Source organism: Haliotis rubra, unplaced genomic scaffold (assembly GCF_003918875.1).
Source record: "Haliotis rubra isolate DU_JTF1 unplaced genomic scaffold, ASM391887v1 Scf205, whole genome shotgun sequence".
In the NCBI taxonomy this organism is placed as follows: domain Eukaryota; kingdom Metazoa; phylum Mollusca; class Gastropoda; order Lepetellida; family Haliotidae; genus Haliotis; species Haliotis rubra.
The window spans coordinates 1,310,611-1,330,615 of NW_025766059.1; the positions used below are offsets into that span (position 1 = coordinate 1,310,611).

The following is a 20,005-nucleotide window of genomic DNA, read 5'->3' on the forward strand; positions in this document are numbered from 1 at the left end:
GTAAATCCACGTTTACTCACCCAACGTGTGGAACGTTTATGAAAAGGGTAAATACCTAGTACACATTGTTTTTCAAACTGTGTCGGTCTCTGTCATAGATTAACAATGAATTTTATGCCACATGCAATGATGTGAATCAGGTTTTCTGCTGACTTGTTTTCTAATGTATCTGCTTTATTGATCAACTTCTCACAACGCAGGTAGTCTTCCATACATATGGAAACGTTAGCAGAGTCTGTGACCTATGCCTAGAAACTGACATGTTGGCGCAATTAGTGTATAACTCGGAACACATAATGCCAATATGTCAACGGCCAGAACACCAGCATTACTCTATTTTGTCACTGGGATGCTTCAATTTTGCAAAGGCTGGTGCTACCGGCAAGACACGACATGCTTACCCTGGTGTAATCACTGATTTTCAGTGTTCAACTCAAACAGTCTTTAAGGCTATTTTCTCCTTTACACCAAACGGAATTTGTCATGAGGATAGTTAAGACCTTGTATTCTCTTGAACTTCTATTTTCCATGTAAGAACTGACAATTATAGTGCTAGTGTCCTTCACACAGAGATGCCCCACACATTTCAATTCTTCATCAGCCGTGCTCGTGGATTCCATCAAAGTGAAAACATCAGTAAAGTCTTACGATTTACCCGTGACAGACATACTAAACACGCACATGCCCGCGCAATCGTACATAAGCATATGGATAATATTTAATTACTAATAAAATCACACGATAATAATAATAACAATAATCATAAACATAACACGGACAAAAATGCATCATTTGAAATGTCAAATAAATGTATTACAAAGATCAAAAACAATAAGAAATATTGATATATACCAAACGACATCCAAGCCAATTTTCTAAGGGTGCCTTGGAGCCATTGTGTGGTATCCATACACAGTTATCACATGTTTTGGGCAATCTTTCTTTAAAAGCGAACTGTCGGTGAATGATCTTCCACTTGCAGAACATGACATCTGCTTCTTTGATAATCAAAGTTCAACAATCAACATAATACATATTTGATAAAAACATTTTAACATAATTTAAAACCCCCCAAACATTTGAGACATTCCACCACTGCGTACATTACACCACGAAGACATATTGCCAGAGGTACATTTAAAAGATTCCATGTAAATGGGGGACATATTGTATATTCTCGTCATTATGCCAGTAAGCAAATAAATCATCAAAAAACAGATTTCCCCGAAAATATGGTACGGAATGGTCCCACCGCCATAACCCGCCAAAAGGAAAATTGACATTATGATGGATGAAGACACTGATTTGTGCATGAGCATACATGTATGTGTCTTTTTCTGTTTATTTCAGTAATACAAACATGTACGCCATATGAAACTCAAATGGGGCCTGCTGGGTTATCTATCCCTTGAGATTGCGATGCACCGCTACGGGATGACGTCACAACCAGCTGAATGTCTGATAGTGGAACTGCCAGACAATACGGTGGGGGATCATCCCTCACGACATCATTGTAAGAAGGGGGTGGTGCAAATGTAATCGGAAGAGCAGTAGGAGCAGTTGGCGTAGTTTGCGGGTAGCTGATGACGTTGATGAAGGAGACGTTGCCACCACGTGGTCTGTTCCTCTGCTGTTGGTCGTTGGGACTGGATTTCTTCTTGAAACAAAATCGACAATAGCAGCAGGTTGCAATGCTCACAACTGTGATCCCGCCAAATACAATTCCAAGTATGGCTGCGATGTTCGTGGACGCGGCAGCTGAATAAGAAAAGAAAACAAATGGAACAAAATAAATAATACAGCAAAAGAAAATAGCATAAACCAGCGCAAGCAAAATCAAGGACTTTTCTAAATATTGCATTCTCTGAGATTTTAATCCCCAAAATTGAGTATATAGATATAGTGAAAATTAAAATAAAAATCCCCCCTCAAACATCAACAACAAAACGAAAAGCAAAAGGCAACGACAAAACAAACAAACAAACAAACAAATACAACCCAGGCAAATTAAAGGTCTAGTTTAAATATTGCATTCTCTTAGATCCTAATCCCCTATAATGAGCAAGTACAAGTTGTAACAAGCAAGTATTGTTTTGAGGTGGAATCCTAAACTTTTGGGAACATGTATATTATTGCAACATAATCGTGGTGTTGTAACTATAATGGGTTCCATTACAACAGGCCAGTAATATTTTGATTTCCGGCTATGTCAAGATGATGTCAAACCCTGACCTGTCTGATATTGTCTTGGTTTGTGACACTTCAGTTGATGTATAAAACCGTCAAGGGGGGAGGTTCTCGTGTACAAAATGGGAACCGTGATGTTTTAAACCAGAGTTAATATACGCATTAATATCACAGTGTGACGCAGAACCATTTAGTAATCACCTGCTATTAGATCAACTTCATCATGACCTGACACACATGCAGGTCAAAGGACAATTACGATGAAACGACAATTCCATCCATTAAACCCGTGACTTAATATTTTGGCAAGATGGGTCAGTGTATGTCTGATTTCTTTAAGGCTGCCTTGAGTAAGTATGTTTTGCACGCCACTTTTAGCAATATTCCAACAATATCAAGGTGGGAAGGAAAAACCAAATTGGAGTTTCATTCTTTATGGGGAATCGAATCCTGGTCCCCGGCGTGACGAGCGAATGCTTTAACCTCTGGGCTACCCTAGTCTATTCTGAAAGGAACAAATAAAACTAAAACACTTACATCCAGATGTTGGTTCACCGGCCGTAAAGGACAACTTAAATCCCGTGAGGGAAGTCGAACCATCGGAGTTGAATTGAACCCTCATTGTCTGCCCTGTAGTCTGTGTATTAGGTCCATCTGTTCCACACCATCGACCCATCGAGCTTTCAAAAGTCGTGACTATTGACAGAATATAACATTGGAGAAGATTATGATAATTACACAAATCACACAAGCTAATGTTACACACTCTTGTTAAGAGATACATTGCTTTGAAAAAGTATTTGATTTGTTCTTATTTGGGGATGACAATTTTACTAGAGTTCCTCAATTCCATCAACTATAATTATCGCAAAAAGTATACATTAAATCTCGATAATCCCAAATGAGTTGAGGACAGACCACAATACTTGATTAATCCAAATAATGCTGTTAAACAAGACGTGTGTCTATTATGTGCTTCGTCATCGTGGACAGCATATCCGCTTAACAGCAGGGGAAAAACCCGACGTCACACAGGTTGCTGACGGCTTCTCCTTAAGCGGACAGGATGCGACTTAAATTCAGTTAAGGCAACTGTCTCTTTTACCCATTTCTAGGATATACATGATTAATCGTAAGCCATTACCATCATAGAGCTGTACGTAATCATCGGAACACGTGCTCTCGTACTCAATGTTGAAATACTCTACTTCAACATGGATTACATATCCGTCAATGGATGTGCTGATTGTCCACTCACAGTCCGCATTGCTAAAATTGAAATGGATCTTAGTATTAACCATGTGTTCCGCATGTACATATGACAAGAGAAATTCAGCACAGAAGTTGAAACAAATTATAGCATGATCTGACGACCACTCAACATCACAGGCATTGCCATTATATATGCTTCATACAGGTCATATGAACTCATCGTGCTGAGGCAGCTCACTGGCTGGAATTAGAATGAAACAATCCCCCGATACACGTCATACCACAGTATGTATGCCTTCGCCTGGATTGTTGTCTGATGTAATTTAAGGAAGGACACCAACATATGGATGAACAACTTCTTTTTCATTTATGTATTGTTATTTATCTTACCTCACACATAAATGTCACTTTGTGATTGGCTGAGCGCTCGTCTATTATTTTCAATGTACACAGCTTACAAGCGAGTAACATTTCAATGTACCCCGCTGTCAATGGCAACTCATTTGGTATTTCGTGGTAGTAATTCTTTATCTCGAATAACATTTAATCACGTATGATGTACGGAAATTACCAATGTTTTGCGAATGCAAATCAATGGAGAGAGATAACTCTAATCTGTTTTTCTTGTCGGCAAAATCTAGCGATGGCTACAAAAAGATTTATACCAGTCCTACAAACAATTCAAAATTAACATAAAGGTGTTCCGTAAGATAAATACGTTGTTCACTGGTCCCTCGGGGCCCATGGGAACATAAACAAACATCGAGGGTACATCAACCCATGCCACCCTCGTGACCAGTGAACAACTTATAATATACTTCCTTACTGCTACGACTAATGCCTCCCAAATAGGTTGTTTTAGTGCATCCGGTTTTGTTTTTTTATGACATGTATCATATATTATGAGTTGTTCACTGGTCCCTCGGGGCCCATGGGTTGATGTACCATCGATGTTGTTTATGTTCACCGAGACCGAAGGGGTACATTGAAATGTTACTCGCTTGCAAGCGGGTTACATTGAAAGTAATAGACGAGCGCTCAGCCAATCACAATGCGACATTTATGTGTGAGGTAAGATAATGTTCCTTGTCCAAGTCAGTTATAAGGATTGTTAGTGTATTTATTTCTGTTCCTTGGGATATGAATCCAAAAACTGATGTGCAAACTGTATGAATCAGCTTAGCATGGAGACAAACGAAAGGTTCATAATATTGTTTTTGAAGTGATAGCAAATGATAAGCACGGTGTTAATGAGAAACTCGTTGTGGTGTTATCCCCTAGATTTGAACCTCTATGTTGCCGTGTTTATCCTAAAAAGTGTGCCGTGTACTTACTCGGGATAGGACAGAGGATAATTCGGTGATTCAATATATTTTGTCTCATAGCTTATGGTATCATCGTCGCCACACCCTGAAACAAGGAAGGTATCTCAGTGATATTAAACAGTTCTTCAACACTGGGTTCGTGTGGAGTTTCTGTGATGATGAGTGAGTATACTTTACACCATTTTCAGGAATATTCCCGCAATATCACAACCGGGACCCCAGAAATGGGCTTCACTCATTTACTAATTAATGTGGCGAATCGAGCCCGTGTCTCGGACGTGACGATCAAACGCTTAAACCACAAGGTCACCTTACCGACCTCTCGTTGATGATGTTCAAGGCGACACGGGTCAGTTCACTATTTGAAGGTCAACAAAAAAGCATGGTATGGTAACCTTTCATAATAAATACATATATATCAGGTTTACTGTTTCCTTTTGAACATAGTGAATGTTTTTTTCATATATATTGACGTGGTTCGATATATCGATTTGTTTATTCAGAGAATTAGATGTTTGATTTTGTAAAACAAGATATTATGTCCAATATTATTCACAGCATTACATTTATCCCTTTATCAGACATTTCATTGAGATAATAGCTTTCTGGACCATATATACACAAAGGAGTAGTCAGCACCTTAGTGACATATATACAAATAATATTACAGAGTATGGATGAATGCAACTCTTGTCCTCCGTCTTTTAGATGGAAGAATATAATGGTACAATCAATTGTATTATTTTCACATATAATAAACTTCCAAAAAGGTTCAAGTTTCATTTTTTCAGATATGTTTATATATTGATTGTTCTGTGGAATATTACTGTGGGTTGTCGTGTGTAAAGATTCTTCAAATGATTTGAAAGCAATTGTGGGAAGAAATGAGTTTAAATACGTTAGTTCACGAAAGACGAAACGCATTCACATCAATATAAAATTAAGCACCTGCCGTCCGCGCAATGTATTTCAGAGAAAACCTGCTTGACTGTGTCAAATTCTCCATCATAAGGGATAAATATTTCAATGTTAAAACTGTTAAGGATCTTTTTAATACTGTTCATCTTCATTTAATTCTTGCTTTTTTAAAAGAAATTGATTTAATTAATGAATTTTGATAAATATGTTCTGTAGTTAGATGTGTTTTAATAATTGGTAGTTTTGATTAGTAACTTAGATAGTTAGTGGCTGTACCCTGAAGGAGGGTTGAAGTATCGTAAAATTATTGTCCCCCTGAGAGGGTACGTAAGTCCCAAAACTTTGAGAGTCAATGTAAACTTACCAGGATTTTTAAACGTAGTATTCTTGTTATTTTAATTTGGGCTAACATTTCTTATCTTCGCCAACGGCTGAAGGGATGGTGTAAATCCAACTAGGGTCCATGCAGGTAGCAAAGGTACTGTAAAGCCCCATGGTCCCTAGTATGGTGATCTACCTTCAGTTGTTGGCGACCTATAGCCTGTTTTTATATTGTATTGTCATTTATAGTTCCAATATTTTAGATTTAATTGCTAGTTTTAATTGGATATCTTTGATACACTAGTAGTTTTACTGTTCTTCGTCAACAGGTTTTTTAATTTCTAACTTTATACATTCATTTTTAACATAATAATAAAATGTTCTCGTCATGATATGGCTGAAATATTGCCGATGTGACGATAAATATTAACTCACTCACTCACTGTTACACCCAACTGATAAATGGTTGATCACCAAAACACAATTATTGTACCTGTGGTTGTTGTTGAAGGGATTATTCCAGCTTTGTACTTCAGATTAAAACCTGGTCCAGTGACAGAGCTGTCGGTGTGGAAGGTGATAGTCATATAGTTGCCGGAGCTGACAACCTGTTCGTTGTTGTAAAAACTGCAATATTTACCCAACTGAGGAGCCCAATGCGATGTACCTTGAGGAAAGATATTTACTAACTTAGTGTCATGCATGCCAGTATTCAAATGAAGCTGATGCTAATAGAAAATATTTGGAATAACTGTGATAAAATATACTACCCATCAAAAGTTTAGACTCACTAGTGTAAATATAGCCACTTACTTCAGTCAGCTGTCCTAAACTAGATTTTTTGCAACATATTCCATACTGTTTAAGGTACATGAACTGATGTATTGTAAAACAAATTTGTAACGTTGAAAAGATTCTTGTCATGGGTTCAATAAATGATGAAACTAAGTGAAAATTGGCAAATTCTTAACAAAACTTTACACCAAAACGCAGCTGTTCACATGCACGATATTTGCACAAGCTTTTCAGCAATTTGATGCATGATCCTCGTGCAATTCATCTGCATAGGGTTTGCAGTTGGTTTTCCCTAAGTTAGTGGGGAATTTCATCTTCGATGTAACCATACATATATATACATAACATGTAGTGTGCGCTTTCAGTGAGTCTAAACTTTTGATGGGTAGTATACATGTGCTAGTTATCACACATGTAGTCCCAAAGTTCTTACAAATAAAAACCCCAAACATCTTCATCGAAAACAGCATAATTTGATCTGACGGCCATTCGCTTACTCATGTCGAAATACTGACGACATGAATTATTTTGGATTTATGATTAAATTTGAAAAATCAGGTATTGTCTCAGAAGTAACATGAAACAAAATCTGTGATTATATTTGTCTGGGGATCTTGTGTAAATTTGTACTATTAGCTTACCGTCATTGAAGACAAGATAGTCCCTTGAACAAAGTGACGAATATTCGAAAGACAAAAGTATTATTTCAACTTTAATGTCATATCCAAAGGGTGCTCTAATTTGCCACTCGCAGTTTAAATTGCTGAAAATAGAATTTGTACAGATAATTATACAAACATATATAAACACATGAATTCTTTAAGTGTATAATTTTTAAATTTATAAAAACCCATATATATCTGCAGTCAAAACTCTTCTGTTTACGCAAGGATTTTCAACGGCCTTTGGTGTCATGAACATTTTACCATAATCATAGGAGATTCACGACAGCACTGCTTGTGAAGAAAAACCCCATTCAAATAATTTCTAATTATTTAGAAACGTAACTTACAAGTCACGTGCGTAGTAACACTAACTTGTCTCGTGTTAAGTGCTAGCGTCAGTCACGTTTACAGTGCTAAGTCGTTGGTCAATACGTTTGCGGTGTTGCGTACCGGTCACGTATGTAGTGCTTTTTACCACGTGTTATTTGTCACCTGTGTGCTGCTAGTAACAAACTGGCTAATCTTTATTCACTTGTCAAGAAAGTAGGCACCTACTTGTCATAGCTCGAAGGATAGCCAGGAGAGGTCAAGTACTTCCATGTGACGGAAGATGCGGAAAGATCTGACAATCCACAGACGGTAGCTGTAACAGCATAAAGCCAAACGAGTGAAATGATAAGCATAATATAAAAATAGTTCACAATTAATAAAAATGTAAATTGACGATTTGTGATAATGAAGAGGGACTGGACGGGTTGAATATCATCACACTTTAGGGTTAATGGAGTACACTCAGGTGAGGACAGATGAGTTATTCGTATGGGCGCTCAACCTGATGATTCAAAATGTTTAAGTTAAAAGATCCTCTTATGGGGAACAGGGTAAAAACAGACAAATGTTTCTCACATAATGGGTCTCTGTGGTCGTGAGGAAATTATGTTTTTTCTGATCATCGATATTGTACCTTTTTCTCGACCTGATATTTTTCTGGTCATCAAGTATGCACAAAACAGTTAAAAGCAGTTGGTAAAAGTATTACCAGATGAGTACTGCAAACGAAAGCCTCCTCCTGTGACAGCTATGTCTGAGTGAAACATGATGGTCATATGGTTACTGGAGCTGACGATGGGAGTAGACCTACTATCACAAATCTTTGCCAGTTGCTGAGCATCGGTCGTCGTACCTGAAACGTAAATGTATTAATTGTGCATCTTCAATTAATTAATGGATGTAGTATTATGTATACGATGTCTTCAGTGTACAATCAGAAGACATTCTCTCGAATATGAAATGTCGTAAGTGAATTATTCGTATCTAAGATTCGATATAACATTAAATAAATACTGAAGATATACGAAGAGAACAAGATTTTTCTTTTAGGTAACATCAAAATGTGACTCAGTTATGATCACTGTTAGAAATCCAACAATTTGGCATACACTATATCATCATCGATTACAGCTGATAACACGAACCTTTCCCGATTACTTGATTTCGATAATTGTAACAGAATATTGATTTCGCTTTTTAGTGGTGAGGGTTGCATATTTTCCTATAGTTTGTTTGTACCAAATATTCGTAATGGAATTCTTGCTTTGAATTCAGGTACACGTGATGTTTGTAACAGCAGATCACTTGATTGGGAAATAAGGCTGGGTGACAATAAGTCTCGTTTTCGCAATAAAGCAGAGTTGTGACAAAAAGGCTGGGTGACAAAAATGCTGGGTGCGAGTAAATCTTGGTTGTGACAATAAGGCTGTATTTTGACAAAACAGCTAGGTTGTGACAACACGGCTGATTACAATACTTATAACTGGAAAACCAATCAAGTAAATTACTCTTACTATCATTAGCTTCTAATTTCACTGTGCCTTGTCAAATGCCTTGCTAATGTCGCAGAAAACTGACCTGACTTCTCTGCCATTGTTTAATGCACGTGGTATAAAATCATACAAGTATGTCAGCTGATATACAGTACCATCCCCCGGCATGAATCCTGAGTGCAAAGTGGTGAATACGTTATTATCTAGAAAATCTCCGATCTCTTCGAAACCAATATTCTGAAAGACATATTGCAGTTAAGTTCTTAAAACATGCCGCAAATATACTCTCCCAAAAAAGAAACACATGGTGTATTTAAAACAAAAAGTAGTCTGCTAACTTTAAAGTGAGATAACACAACTGGATCAGTTGTTGCCAAATTTCACAGTTTAAAACATTAACTGTCTGTCAAGCTTATAAAAGTTCAATAAATCTTTTAATTCGACCTTGTTCTTGACCATTCTTCATGTAATGCCTGCGACAGTTCATATAACACATTTCAATGTCAAATATGTTCTCGTCACGATATGGCTGAGATATTGCCGATGTGACGTTAAATAGTAACTCACTCACTCACTCATATAACACATGGGGCGACGGTTGACGTTCACGTACGCGTCGGCCGAGATCATCCCACAAATGCTCGAGGAAAATTTGGTAGGGCGATTTGGAAGGCCATGGACGCACTGTAATGTTCTCATTCTAAAGATACTGAATAGACATTATCGTGCTGTAACAACTGCCTCTGGCGGTCAGTGATCGGAACCAGTGAAAGGTTTCGTCTCTGTACCGAAAAGCACGGTTCGATTCTGTGTGAAGGATATAGCTCCCCACATCATGTCACTCACACCACCATATCGGACAACATTGGCGACACAATTCTGGCAAAACAAGATTCCTTTCGACTTTGATAGATACGTACTCTTCCGTCATTGCACTAAAGAAACAGTAAGCGTGATTCGTCACTAATCCATACACGTCGCCACTTTTCAGATGCCAGATTCGAACGTTATTACACCATTTGAACCGTCGTAGCAGTGGCCAAAATATGGTCTTCTGGCTCGGAATCCACATTCTCATAAACATGTAGAAATGGTTTGCGCTGACACCCTCCTCAAACTAAGCACAGCTGAACATCTTTCGAAGATTCCACAAATCATTACAATCGCCAGCAGCTGAAGGGATGGTGTAAATCCAACTAGGGTCCATGCAGGTAGCAAAGGTACTGTAAATCCCCATGGTCCCTAGTATGGTGATCTACTTTCAGTTGTTGGTGATATATAGCTGTTTTTATATTGTATTGTCCAAATACTGCTATTAGTTTTAACTTTCCACGCTAGTTTTAATTCTAATTGTGATATACTAGTTATTTTACTGTCCTTTGATGACAGGTTTATATAATATACACATGTTCCATTTCAGTATCTAATATGTTCTCGTCACGATATGGCTGAAATACTGCCGATGTGACGTTAATTCGTAACTCACTCACTCACTCACCCACAAACCACTGATAGTACTCTAGTAAGCATTGAGGGTGACATGCAACGGCAGATTGAAACTCACCAATCTCCAGACGTCTAGTGGCAATATTTCATTTAGCTAAAATGCCAGTGATCGTCAAAAATCAATACGGCCTTATATTGTCAGTGTCCCTGCCCACAGTCACAATTCCTCAGAACTTTACGTGCATATTGCGAACCACTTTTTCTCCATGCCATTTTCAAGCAAGTTGACACTTTCGAACGTAAACGTGCAACTTTCCGAAGATAAGTTTTAACGCTGTGCATTCATTCCATTTTCAAAAACTAGCATTATAACGCCGACATCAAAACGGTCAAACAATAATTTTAAAATAAATATTTGAATTGTTATATACTAGTATCATTTCTTTCTTTAAAGTAGAGTATATGTAAGTAGTGATCATGAAAATATCCAGATTTCAATCTTGTTTTCCTTGTTACCACACGGAGGTCAAATACCTTTAGCTACAACTGTTTTACTCAATACCAAGAGGAACACAACATGCATCCTTGTTTTACCTACCATCTTTAAACAGTAGATAATCATCCACGCACGATGACACTTTTTCCAAATCTACAAACAGAACTTCCACCGAGATGTTTCTTCCTATCGGTGCATTTATAGTCCACTGACAGTCCAATCCACTGCAAGGAAAGGGAAATATATTCTGAAACAGAAACACTTGCCTCATATCCATATTGGTTAAACGTGATAAAATACGTATATAAATTTGGTGACATTATTAAGGCGCGGTGTATCTATATATATATATATAGATGTGTATCTATATGTGTATACATATTTTGATCCGACGAACTGTATCCAAGTTTTTACTTACTTTACATAGTTGTTTGGATAGCCAGGGGAGACAATCACCATCGGACTGTAACCTGCGGGAAGCGTGAAGTTGCACGTTGTTGCTGACAATGGAGAACAGTAGCAATTGTAAAATTTTTGGTTGTTGTTGTTTTACCACGGTTGGAGGGGTGTGGGGTGTGTGTGGGTGGGTGGGGGCTGGGGATGCAGGGTGGTGTTAGTATGTTTCTTATGGGCCCAGACATTTTTTTACGAAAGACAAAAGTATTGCTTAAACTCTCAAGAGGGTACCTAATGAATACTAAATTAATCAAGGCCGGGCAACTGTTGTTATCTGTATAATCTTCAATGCATCAGAAAACAAAAACATTTTTGAGCTGACCTTTCGGGCATTAATGTCAGCAGTGTTGACATCAGTTACAATGGGAGGCAAACATAAACATACGTTTCGTGAATTATTGGCGTATTTTATAGACATTTATCATTTACCATTTTGTACATACTGCTACCAAAAGTGCATTATAAATAAATCTAACAAATCCCGTTTACAGTTTTTTTCGAATTCATATTTCTGTCAACAATTGATTCATACAGAAATAATGCATAAACAAAATGTGTCTAAACTGACAGCTAATCTTGTCGTCATAGGCAAACATAGTTGGTATACAGAAACTAATGAAGTGCAGCATTTCTGGAGGCGAGGCAAGAATGCCATACAAACATATATAAACATAAAATCTAAAATATTTTACACTATTTACACTTTCATCATGACAAAGATTGTGTTGTTATTGCTTAACTGCATGCACCAAATGACCCGCTATTCACATGACAGTATGCATTCACATGTAGTGAACAATAATATTGAGAGTTTGGAACTGCCATCATGATCTATCTTATTCTTATGATCCTAGTTTTGGTCATTTAAACAACAACCTTACAGTTGGCAGCTGTGTGTTTACTTTGAAGTTACCATCTTCTCACATTTTCATTGGTAGTTTGCTGAACACAAACTTAGGGTCCTTTCCTTGGAGACAAATTTCCCAACGCTTGATACTTCCCGGACCTTGTACACACAAATGTGACCTCTAAAGTTTCATTGTATGCTACTTTGGGGTTATTACAGCACGTCTCGGATACTTAGACGTGGCGTCGCTGCTACTGATATAGCGACACGTATACAATAGTTTGTTAAACATATGCGATAAATAGTTTTCCTTCCATTATTCACTTTGTACTGATACACAAGTTTACTGTAATGAGGCGAATTAACTTGGGGTGCTCTAATAACGTAAGTCAATTAGTTAAAGTTTACTGTCACATCGGCAATATTTCAGCCATATCGTGACGAGCCATGTAAGATCACACTGAAGATCAATCAAATTTAACAAAACTGTTAACGATGAACAGTAAATATACTAGAGCCTCACAGATAAGGTAAAACTAACATGTAATCATGATATTATTGAAGAGGACAATGCAATATAAGAACGTGGCATGGATCACCAGCAACTCAAGGTAGATCACCATACTTGGGTCCATTGGGACTTACAGTACTTTTGTTACCTGCATGCTTTGGTAAATAAAAGATAAGTAAATAAATTAAATCAATGTGCATGATACATATAATTCGCAAGGAGATCAAAACGTTAATAGCCTTTCTCGAAGGCTGTATTTTAGATTATAATTTAACTGATTAATGCATACACACCTGGTATAGCTTTGTATAGCATTTTGAATCCTTTGTAGTTTCGTGATGAATCAGTTTCTAGATGAACACTCAAGGCGTTCCCACCGCTGTTAAAAACAGGCTTTTGGTTGCCACAGAAAGTGCCGAGCCCGGAGGAACCTTAAATAGAACATTATATTATCAACAATGTCAGAAATATTGATTCTCTGAACTTTTAATACCATCATCTAAGTTTGACGAAGACCAACAACTATGTGCAAACTTGACGACAGCATGATTTTAATATTAAAGCTTCCATTTGACCATTCCAATACACTAAGAGGTGACATGAAATGTTTTCATTGGTAAACTTGAGAATTAAGTTTTGGATTTTTACCAGTATGTTAACATGGTCGAAGAAACGCAACGTAACAACATCACTATCTATCGTTCTTGTTCGTTGAACAAATTCGACATGACACGCTTCAAGGGAAAATGACAGATGGGGAGGTATTCGAACAACTGATTCGAGCCACGCAGCTCGGACACAGGCTCAGGCAAGCAACCCTTACAGTCCGTACCATACATAGCAACATGCGTGTATTCGCCTCTATAGCATCCGTGCAAGCTGACGCCAGAATATCGACATTGACGTCTCAGTTATAGCAGACCCAACACTTGGGTAGTGTAGGACGGTTCTGTACATCCAGAGTTATATTTACTTTTCACCGAGCTTACAACAGGACCCATAGACGTTACATTAGGCCAAAGGTTCTAGACGGGGAATTCACCGGTGATGGAGAGGAACTTGAATGCTGTGAAGTACTGAGACGAAATTTATCAACTGACCTATTTGTAGCGCTTTTACAACAAGAGCAGACCTGCCGCGATTTCATCCCACAATAACAACACACCATACATTTCTCGAGTTGTAAAGCGGTTTCTCAATAAGAACAATCATTATGTGTTACCCTGATCCGCAAAGAGATCCCTGAATTGTCACCCAAAGAACACGTCACAGAGTTAAATAGTTCAACGTTTACGACGTCATGCGAATCATCCAACAACGCTGCAGAAATGACGCCAAATACGCTTCCTGTGGTATTAGATAAACTTCCCCATCACTGTCATCGACGTATTGTGGTCCCAGTGAAGTAGGGATGCCAGGCCAGCATTAATGCACAAAGTTGATACACTCGGTAATGAGCGTAAGATTCCCTCTTGGTTTGAGGCTCATTTCCACGTGCCAAATGCCCTGTTTTTATTGGCTGTTGGTTGTTACAGTCCTTGAAACAGTTGTCTTTCACGGTAGTTTAAAGCTGATTTAAACATTATTTATTTCCAATGAAAGCAACCGGATTGGTAAACAAGCATAAGCATATATGAATACCGATCCGGGATACAATGAAAGGAAGAGTAAACATGTCGTGATGAATGTACAATTTGAATTAAATAAAAAACGCAAAAACGAGAAAAACGCAAATGTCATATAAATAGAATTATTTTGGATCAAATCTGCCTGTTAAATTTATAAACAGGGTGCACTGAACTCTCATCAGGTGAGGACAGATGAGTTATTCGTATGGGCGCTCAACCTGATGATTCAAAATGTTTAAGTTAAAAGATCCTCTTATGGGGAACAGGGTAAAAACAGACAAATGTTTCTCACATAATGGATCTCTGTGGTCGTTTTTTCTGATCATCGATATTGTACCTTTTTCTCGACCTGATATTTTTCTGGTCATCAAGTATGCACAAAACAGTTAAAAGCAGGTGGTAAAAGTATTACCAGATGAGTACCGCAAACGAAAGCCTCCTCCTGTGACAGTACTGTCTGAGTGAAACATGATGGTCATATGGTTACTGGAGCTGACGATGGGAGTAGACCTACTATCACAAATCTTTGCCAGTTGCTGAGCATCGGTCGTCGTACCTGAAACGTAAATGTATTAATTGTGCATCTTCAATTAATTAATGAATGTAGTATTATGTATACGATGTCTTCAGTGTACAATTAGAAGACATTCTCTCGAATATGAAATGTCGTAAGTGAATTATTCGTATCTAAGATTCGATATAACATTAAATAAATACTGAAGATATACGAAGAGAACAAGATTTTTCTTTAAGGTAACATCAAAATGTGACTCAGTTATGATCACTGTTAGAAATCCAACAATTTGGCATACACTATATCATCATCGATTACAGCTGATAACACGAACCTTTCCCGATTACTTGATTTCGATAATTGTAACAGAATATTGATTTCGCTTTTTAGTAGTGAGGGTTGCATATTTTCCTATAGTTTGTTTGTACCAAATATTCGTAATGGAATTCTTGCTTTGAATTCAGGTACACGTGATGTTTGTAACAGCAGATCACTTGATTGGGAAATAAGGCTGGGTGACAATAAGCCTCATTTTCGCAATAAAGCAGAGTTGTGACAAAAATGCTGGGTGCGAGTAAATCTTGGTTGTGACAATAAGGCTGTATTTTGACAAAACAGCTAGGTTGTGACAACACGGCTGATTACAATACTTATAACTGGAAAACCAATCAAGTAAATTACTCTTACTACCATTAGCTTCTAATTTCACTGTGTCTTGTCAAATGCCTTGCTAATGTCGCAGAAAACTGACCTGACTTCTCTGCCATTGTTTAATGCACGTGGTATAAAATCATACAAGTATGTCAGTTGATATACAGTACCATCCCCCGGCATGAATCCTGAGTGCAAAGTGGTGAATACGTTATTATCTAGAAAATCTCCGATCTCTTCGAAACCAATATTCTGAAAGACATATTGCAGTTAAGTTCTTAAAACATGCCGCAAATATACTCTCCCAAAAAAGAAACACATGGTGTATTTAAAACAAAAATTAGTCTGCTAACTTTAAAGTGAGATAACACAACTGGATCAGTTGTTGCTAAATTTCACAGTTTAAAACATTAACTGTCTGTCAAGCTTATAAAAGTTCAATAAATCTTTTAATTCGACCTTGTTCTTGACCATTCTTCATGTAATGCCTGCGACAGTTCATATAACACATTTCAATGTCAAATATGTTCTCGTCACGATATGGCTGAGATATTGCCGATGTGACGTTAAATAGTAACTCACTCACTCACTCATATAACACATGGGGCGACGGTTGACGTTCACGTACGCGTCGGCCGAGATCATCCCACAAATGCTCGAGGAAGATTTGGTAGGGCGATTTGGAAGGCCATGGACGCACTGTAATGTTCTCATTCTAAAGATACTGAATAGACATTATCGTGCTGTAACAACTGCCTCTTGCGGTCAGTGATCGGAACCACTGAAAGGTTTCGTCTCTGTACCGAAAGCACAGTTCGATTCTGTGTGAAGGATATAGCTCCCCACATCATGTCACTCACACCACCATATCGGACAACATTGGCGACACAACTCTGGCAAAACAAGATTCCTTTCGACTTTGATAGATACGTACTCTTCCGTCATTGCACTAAAGAAACAGTAAGCGTGATTCGTCACTAATCCATACACGTCGCCACTTTTCAGATGCCAGATTCGAACGTTATTACACCATTTGAACCGTCGTAGCAGTGGCCAAAATATGGTCTTCTGGCTCGGAATCCACATTCTCATAAACATGTAGAAATGGTTTGCGCTGACACCCTCCTCAAACTAAGCACAGCTGAACATCTTTCGAAGATTCCACAAATCATTACAATCGCCAGCAGCTGAAGGGATGGTGTAAATCCAACTAGGGTCCATGCAGGTAGCAAAGGTACTGTAAATCCCCATGGTCCCTAGTATGGTGATCTACTTTCAGTTATTGGTGATATATAGCTGTTTTTTATATTGTATTGTCCAAATACTGCTATTAGTTTTAACTTTCCACGCTAGTTTTAATTCTAATTGTGATATACTAGTTATTTTACTGTCCTTTGATGACAGGTTTATATAATATACACATGTTCCATTTCAGTATCTAATATGTTCTCGTCACGATATGGCTGAAATACTGCCGATGTGACGTTAATTCGTAACTCACTCACTCACTCACCCACAAACCACTGATAGTACTCTAGTAAGCATTGAGGTGACATGCAACGGCAGATTGAAACTCACCAATCTCCAGACGTCTAGTGGCAATATTTCATTTAGCTAAAATGCCAGTGATCGTCAAAAATCAATACGGCCTTATATTGTCAGTGTCCCTGCCCACAGTCACAATTCCTCAGAACTTCACGTGCATATAGCGAACCACTTTTTCTCCATGCCATTTTCAAGCAAGTTGACACTTTCGAACGTAAACGTGCAACTTTCCGAAGATAAGTTTTAATGCTGTGCATTCATTCCATGTTCAAAAACTAGCATTATAACACCGACATCAAAACGGTCAAACAATAATTTTAAAATAAATATTTGAATTTTTATATACTAGTATCACTTCTTTCTTTAGAGTAGAGTATATGTAAGTAGTGATCATGAAAATATCCAGATTGCAATCTTGTTTTCCTTGTTACCACACGGAGGTCAAATACCTTTAGCTACAACTGTTTTACTCAATACCAAGAGGAACACAACATGCATCCTTGTTTTACCTACCATCTTTAAACAGTAGATAATCATCCACGCACGATGACACTTTTCCCAAATCTACAAACAGAACTTCCACCGCGATGTTTCTTCCTATCGGTGCATTTATAGTCCACTGACAGTCCAATCCACTGCAAGGAAAGGGAAATATATTCTGAAACAGAAACACTTGCCTCATATCCATATTGGTTAAACGTGATAAAATACGTATATAAATTTGGTGACATTATTAAGGCGCGGTGTATCTCTCTCTCTCTCTATATATATATATATATAGATGTGTATCTATATGTGTATACATATTTTGATCCGACGAACTGTATCCAAGATTTTACTTACTTTACATAGTTGTTTGGATAGCCAGGGGAGACAATCACCATCGGACTGTAACCTGCGGGAAGCGTGAAGTTGCACGTTGTTGCTGACAATGGAGAACAGTAGCAATTGTAAAATTTTTGGTTGTTGTTGTTTTACCACGGTTGGAGGGGGTGTGTGGGGTGTGTATGGGTGGGTGGGGGCTGGGGATGCAGGGTGGTGTTAGTATGTTTCTTATGGGCCCAGACATTTTTTTACGAAAGACAAAAGTATTGCTTAAACTCTCAAGAGGGTTCCCTTATGAAAACTAAATTAATCAAGGCCGGGCAACTGTTGTTATCTGTATAATCTTCAATGCATCAGAAAACAAAAACATTTTTGAGCTGACCTTTCGGGCATTAATGTCAGCAGTGTTGACATCAGTTACAATGGGAGGCAAACATAAACATTTGTTTCGTGAATTATTGGCGTATTTTATAGACATTTATCATTTACCATTTTGTACATACTGCTACCAAAAGTGCATTATAAATAAATCTAACAAATCCCGTTTACAGTTTTTTTCGAATTCATATTTCTGTCAACAATTGATTCATACAGAAATAATGCATAAACAAAATGTGTCTAAACTGACAGCTAATGTTGTCATCATAGGCAAACATAGTTGGTATACGAAACTAATGAAGTGCAGCATTTCTGGAGGCGAGGCAAGAATGCCATACAAACATATATAAACATAAAATCTAAAATATTTTACACTATTTACACTTTCATCATGACAAAGATTGTGTTGTTATTGCTTAACTGCATGCACCAAATGACCCAGTATTCACATGACAGTATGCATTCACATGTAGTGAACAATAATATTGAGAGTTTGGAACTGCCATCATGATCTATTTTATTCTTATGATCCTAGTTTTGGTCATTTAAACAACAACCTTACAGTTGGCAGCTGTGTGTTTACTTTGAAGTTACCATCTTCTCACATTTTCATTGGTAGTTTGCTGAACACAAACTTAGGGTCCTTTCCTTGGAGACCAATTTCCCAACGCTTGATACTTCCTGGACCTTGTACACACAAATGTGACACTCTAAAGTTTCATTGTATGCTACTTTGGGGTTATTACTGCAAGTCTCCGGATACTTAGACGTGGCGTCTCTGCACTGATATAGCGACACGTATACTATAGTTTGTTAAACATATGCGATAAATAGTTTTCTTCCATTATTCACTTTGTACTGATACACAAGTTTACTGTATGAGGCGAATTAACGGGGTGCTCTAATAACGTAAGTCAATTAGTTAAGGTTTACTGTCACATCGGCAATATTTCAGCCATATCGTGACGAGCCATGTAAGATCACACTGAAGATCAATCAAATTTAAGAAAACTGTTAACGATGAACAGTAAATATACTAGAGTATCACAGATAAGGTAAAACTAACATGTAATCATGATATTATTAAAGAGGACAATGCAATATAAGAACGTGGCATGGATCACCAGCAACTCAAGGTAGATCACCATACTTGGGTCCATTGGGACTTACAGTACTTTTGTTACCTGCATGCTTTGGTAAATAAAAGATAAGTAAATAAATTAAATCAATGTGCATGATACATATAATTCGCAAGGAGATCAAAACGTTAATAGCCTTTCTCGAAGGCTGTATTTTAGATTATAATTTAACTGATTAATGCATACACACCCTGGGTATAGCTTTGTATAGCATTTTGAATCCTTTGTAGTTTCAAGTGATGAATCAGTTTCTAGGATGAACACTCAAGGCGTTCCCACCGCTGTTAAAACAGGCTTTGGTTGCCACAGAAAGTGCCGAGCCC

The 20,005-nt window shown here is 37.7% G+C and overlaps 1 protein-coding gene across 1 annotated transcript in view; it reads right to left on the reverse strand.

The window, feature by feature from the left end:
- Window positions 1-786: 786 nt before the first annotated feature.
- The window catches only part of LOC124276077 (cubilin-like), a 165,742-nt gene continuing 146,523 nt past the window's right edge, over window positions 787-20,005 (reverse strand). Inside the window, exons 16-25 of the mRNA XM_046711733.1 lie at window positions 18,184-18,265; window positions 17,854-17,975; window positions 15,043-15,186; window positions 7,979-8,066; window positions 7,400-7,521; window positions 6,457-6,630; window positions 4,734-4,809; window positions 3,332-3,456; window positions 2,725-2,883; window positions 787-1,758 (exon numbers count right to left, since the gene is read on the reverse strand). Coding sequence (XP_046567689.1) covers window positions 1,379-1,758; window positions 2,725-2,883; window positions 3,332-3,456; window positions 4,734-4,809; window positions 6,457-6,630; window positions 7,400-7,521; window positions 7,979-8,066; window positions 15,043-15,186; window positions 17,854-17,975; window positions 18,184-18,265 — 1,472 coding nt within the window. The 3' untranslated portion in view covers window positions 787-1,378. The remainder of the gene's footprint in view (window positions 1,759-2,724; window positions 2,884-3,331; window positions 3,457-4,733; window positions 4,810-6,456; window positions 6,631-7,399; window positions 7,522-7,978; window positions 8,067-15,042; window positions 15,187-17,853; window positions 17,976-18,183; window positions 18,266-20,005) is intronic.